This window comes from Aricia agestis, chromosome 10 (assembly GCF_905147365.1).
Source record: "Aricia agestis chromosome 10, ilAriAges1.1, whole genome shotgun sequence".
NCBI classification, from domain to species: domain Eukaryota; kingdom Metazoa; phylum Arthropoda; class Insecta; order Lepidoptera; family Lycaenidae; genus Aricia; species Aricia agestis.
Window position 1 is genome coordinate 7803330 of NC_056415.1, and position 5986 is coordinate 7809315.

A 5986-nucleotide genomic window follows, 5' to 3' on the forward strand; every position below is an offset into this window, starting at 1 on the left:
TTATCATATTGATAAGAATATGTATGTCGACGTAACACGTGCTAAATGAATTAGATACGTTACGTATGTGATAAACATAGACGTGTTTGCTTAAAAATAAAACTCTGCTGTGTAGTTGTTATATTCATTCGAAAGCCATTCCTCGGCATGAATCATGCAGGTGGGCTGGCAGCCTTTTAAAAGGGAATTCGTAATTCTTGAAGGTTTTCAAGTCGTCTGAAAATACTGCTGGTTCGTCCCAGAGTGCTATAAAGTGCAGCAGAAAGTTACGCGAAAAATGCACTGTGGAAGACTGCCACATTTTTGCGTGGTAGGACCATGCTTCGTCACTTCGTCACGAATGGACCGGCGTGACCGGAGAAATAACACGGGCTCACAGAAAATTGGCGTGATACAGCGCTTGCGCTGTGTTTCGCCGACTGAGTGAGTTTACCGGAGGCCCAATCCCCTACCCCATTCCCTTCCCTACCCTTCCCTATTCCCTTCCTTACCCTCCCCTATTCCCTCTTAAAAGGCCGGCAACGCACCTGCAGCTCTTCTGATGTTGCGAGTGTCCATGAGCGACGGAAGTTGCTTTCCACCTGATGGAACCCGTTTGCTCGTTTGCCCCCTTATTTCATAAAAAAATGCGAATAATGACCATAAAATTAAAAAAAAAACCCCGCCAAACAACTTTAAAAAGTAATGAAATAATATATTTTACTGACTTTAAGTTTAAATAATTCCTAAGTGTAGAGTGATATTTTAGTCCATAATATTGGCACGGTGTGTCGGGGGACCGCCAACTGCAGTGTCCATAGATAAAGTGTATAGTACCTCAATGGCAGTGTCTTTTGCATTTTGTATCGCCATGTCACTGATTATCTCGATACTATAATGTTTTGTGAAATGAAACATCTACATTAGCGGTCCCCCGACACACCTTGACAACAATTATGGACTAAAATATCACTTTACACTTAGGAATTATTTAAACTTAAAGTCAGTAAAATATATTATTTCATTAGGTACTTTTAAAGTTGTTTGGCAGGGTTTTTTTTTTAATTTCTTAATTTAATTTTATTTCATGCTTTTTAAATTTTTGTTGGTTATAGTACAGAATAATCCCTATCAACAGGATCATATTATATCCCAATGAATATCATCTAGGAATGTCATTTTGGATGAGGCCGTCACGGTCAATATGAGTCCAAACATGAAACCTCCACTTTGGGTTCATATGGAGCTCGGTTCCTATAGAATCCAGGTGATGCTGCAGCAGCAGCATGCAAAAGTTTATTGGTTATCCACATCTTACTAGCTGTCGCAATTAAAATGAGCCTAAACACGAAACCATTGCTCTAAGTTGGTGAGGAGTTGGGTATCCTATTGATTACCAGGTGATGTTGCAGCACCAGGTCAACTTTCCATCAATGTGTAAATATTCATGAATGTCACGACCTAGAATGCAATAAAGCCCACCAAACGACTGCAAGTTGCTAATCGGCCCTTCATTAACCAGATGAACCGCGATTTTTCAGCACGGAGCAGGCTGATGATGATGAACTATAGCTAAGAACACTCTCAATTAAGTCGGCTTTCAAATACAAAAAAAACTAGATCAAAATCGGTCCACCCGTTTGGATGCTACGATGCCACAGGCAGACAGACAGACAGACAGACCGACAGACCGACAGACAGACACGTCAAACTTATAACACCCCTCTTTTTTGTCGGGGGTTAATAATGTCCAATGTCCATAGTCAGTTCCACTTTACCAGCGCCTATTTAGTTTCATAGATTCACACACTGGCCAAATCCGTAGAGTTACGTACGTATTCCTATCTTGTTCTGTTTTAAATTTTAATGATGCCTGCATTTTTTTTTGCCTGCAATAAAAGAGTTTTTCAAAATGGTTACTACCTCTGACGGGAAAATGGGAACATTAAAGTTCGTACACCAGTAGTGCTAGCACGGCAACCAGTAGAAATGCGAAAGTATAGACAAACTGTGGACATAACCTTGTTATGTGGTGCCGTTCCTATCTTTACCGCGGCTAATCGCGACCGACAAAAATTCAATTAAAATGCCACTTTATGACAGACTATAGTATATGAAAACTATGTCAGTCGTGCCAAAAACTGCTCTACTTCCGGGTCACTGGGCGGGAAAAGCTCACGGGAGCACCGAACCCGGAAACACGCGGAAACTGTGAGGGGAGATAAGACTGACCAAATGTCAAATAAAGTTTATATCGTGGCCAATGGCCATATTATGGTAAAACCATGCCCATAGTCCAAATTATGGATATTTGAATTGTTCGACAGTTTTATTTTTAGGCTGGATAGATGCTACGGCGCGAATGTGCGGCTTGGTCGCTACACCGACTCATACCAACTCAAAGTAGACACTTTGAGTTGGTATGAGTTTCTTATGGAGATCCATAAGAAACTTCATCAAAATCATTTCAGCGGTTTGGGTGTGAAGAGATAACAGACAGATAGACAGACACACTTTCGCATTTATAATATAAAATATGGATGATCGAATCAAATATAATATCAAGTTCATTACACACAAGCCAGTATTTATGAGCTGGGAAATATGGAACCTTTATAGCGATATTTCTTTGCCAATTGACTGAGTGTCTTTTTCATATTGTCGTTCTGCTGCGTATTGTCGTTCAGCCGCGCTCGCTCACCTCGTCAGCATCAATACTGCATAGAGGGAACACCACTAAAACGTGTCACTGAAATTAAAGATTTAGGAGTCAGCTTCACATCCGATCTAAACTTTAAAAAACATGTAGTTGAAGTATGTAAAAAGGCTTACCGCAATTTAGGGTTTCTGCTACGGCAAGCGCATCACTTCTCTAACATCGCAGCTTTGAAAGCCCTCTATGAGGCTCTAGTGAAAAGCCACTTAGAAGGCAATGCCGTCATTTGGTCCCCGTACGAAGACAAGTACATTAAAATGCTAGACCGTATCCAGAACAAATTTGTGCGTTTCATATACCTCAAGAGGTACGGGGTTTACCCAGGTTACCCTTTACTGTATCCAACGCTATTTGTTCTGGGTATGGTCGGATATTACAAATTAGAAGCTAGGAGGGAAGTAGCTTTAGCTACTTATGTAGTTAAAGTTTTGCGCGGTGAAACGCACAATCCAGCTGTGCTGCAAGGAGCCAGACTGAGTGTGCCGGACGGGTACGCGGAGCGGCGGCGCCGACCGCCGCTACTGGAGGTGTCGCGCGCGCGCACCAACCTGCTGCGGATGGCCCCGCTCACGCGGGCGCTGCGGACGCTGAACACGGTCGCAAACACGGTCGATTTGTTTACGTGCTCATTGAATGAGTTCACCAAAGTCACATATTGTGTAGCAAGTAAGCTAGAATATAATTTTATGTAAGTAATAGTAACGCTCTATTGTATTAGGTTTTAACCTGTAATGATAGTTGTGATTTGTAATAAATAAATAAATAAATATTATAACACACTTCGCTTAAAGTCGTTATACTGTACCTAGATTTTGTACTATTATCGTATTATTATGAATGCAACGTTAAAGATTTCAGAGATACAGACATTTTTCTTTATAGATTATTCTTTAGTTTATTTTGCTTTTACTGAATACTGTTCTAATATTAAGATGTGTTTCAAATTTTATTCTTAGCGTTGTGATTGTAATTTGTACGTATAATTTGTACCTACAGTTAAAGGGGCCTTAACTATTTAATACAAATTATCTAAGTGGTTAACTTTCACATATTGAGTACCTACCCAAAGTCCGAAAATACTTTTAATTAATAAACTATTAGATAATACCTAAACTATCTAATGAAGATTAATAATTTAGTTTAAGGCCTCTGACCCAAGCTCTCCTTGCTACGGCCCATTTGCACAATCGTAAATTCCCTCTATGATTAAGAGAAAGGTAATTTTATTTATTTCTTGTTTTTGATGTTTGAAAGAGAAATAATGAAATTATGACGAGAAATCATTACATTCAGAAAGGTGTTGTTCAAAACATGAATTACGTCATTCTTGTCTACAAGTATGGTACTCGGAGTGTTTACTATTTTCACTCCTCGGGTTAGCAAGGAGTAGGTATGTTAAAAATTATTGTGAGCTCGTGGTTTCACATTATTTTAGCCACTGCTAAGGCAATAAATTCTACAATTAAATTTAATTTTTTTGGAATTGAATTTAGCCGCTAAAATATAATGCCTTATCAGGGTTCTGTAGTAAAGTTTAGAGTACATTTACATTATGACCAAGATATAATCTGCGGGGTCCATGCTCAGGCGGACGCAATCAATTCAGTCAACTGATTAATTATATCTCTGCTAATAAAATTGAGGATGGACTGTGTTCTACCATAGAGAAATAGTTTCTATCAATTGATAGAAATGTAGAGATAAGCATTTCGTACAAAACTGAAATCCCTTTATCAGGGCTAGCGAAGCGAGCCCTAGTATATTTTGTGGTAAATTTTACGGAAAAACCATCACGCCTATTGATTTGTGCTTTAACATAGTAATTTTTATTTCTATGTAGATGTGTTATCATCAGTCAGTCAAGGGGTGACGACGCGAGCCCTCACAAAACTCAGCATTTAGCTACTCAGTTAATAAAAATGTTATACGCAATGTTTAAGGCTTAAGCTGTACACAATACATATAGTATATATACCTACACATAGTATATAATTACACGTGGGAGAGCCATGCTTCGGCACAAATGGGCCGGCTCGACCGGAGAAATACCACGTCCTCACAGAAAACCGGCGTGAAACAGCGCTTGCGCTGTGTTTCGCTGAGTGAGTGAGTTTACCGGAGGCCCAATCCCCTACCCTATTCCCTTCCCTACCCTCCCTTATTCCGTTCCCTTTTGATCCCTACCTTCCCCTATTACCCTATTCCCTCTTAAAAGGCCGGCAACGCACCTGCAGCTCTTCTGATGCTGCGAGTGTCCATGGGCGACGGAAGTTGCTTTCCATCAGGTGACCCGTTTGCTCGTTTGCCCCCTTATTTCATTTAAAAAAGAAACATTAATAATTAATATTCATTGTCTGTCAAATTACTTTTGTATCTCTCGTGTCCATAAATATACTTAAAAAAAGGGTTACAAATTTTACAAAATGAACTATCTTTAAAACAATAACATTTAAAAGCATATATAATTATTCACCTATTCGGAAAAGCTTATAGATCTGTAGTAATAAAACTTTATACACTTCTAATTTATCAGTTATGAAGATATTATGAAAACAGTTTATAACTGTTATTTTAAAGTTTCCTCTTTACTATCTCGTTTGTTTAGTTTTACATCTTTGTTACGAGAAATGTGTACAATAGAATCTTATCGCTTTATTAAAATTTACATAACCGATAACAACCAACCGATATCAGATGTTGTATTTTAAATTTTGACTAAGGCATATAAATCATTATATTATGTGTTTATGTTCTTATTATGTTGTTAGTTTTAACTAGGTACCTATATCCGAAATATTTTTACAAAAGTTTACATTAAGAGAGAAAATTCAGTCCATCCAAAAATAGACTTTTTTTTATTTTACCTTCAAATTTAACCACCACAGTAAAGCTTCTCTCCTTAAGGGGGCGAGGGATCATTACTCCTTAAGGGTATATAATCCTTTCCTTGATTTAAATTTATAATAATCGCAAATATTATGTTATATTTTAAAGATTCAATGGTATGTCAAATAAAATATATCTAGAAAATTAAAAAATTAAATGGCGATTTTTTTTATTTACCTACCTACGTGCAAGATAAATATAATAGTTAAATATTTAATTCTCGTGTCACAGTGTTTATGCGCGAACTCCTCAAAAACGGCTCAACCGATTTCAATGAAATTTTATATGTAAGTACATTCGCTAGGCCTGAGAATAGGTTTTTAATTTTTATCTTCTTTTTATATTGACACTAGAAATAATTTATATGGCAAAACAACGTTTGCCGGGTCAGCTAGTACCGTTATA

General features: G+C 37.9%; 1 protein-coding gene across 1 annotated transcript; it reads left to right on the top strand.

The window, feature by feature from the left end:
• Positions 1–2101: 2101 nt before the first annotated feature.
• On the top strand, positions 2102–3387 carry LOC121731182. The gene is made up of 2 exons (XM_042120537.1): positions 2102–2190; positions 2667–3387. Exons 1-2 carry the CDS (start codon positions 2102–2104, stop codon positions 3385–3387), a joined length of 810 nt encoding a protein of 269 aa, XP_041976471.1.
• Positions 3388–5986: the final 2599 nt, after the last annotated feature.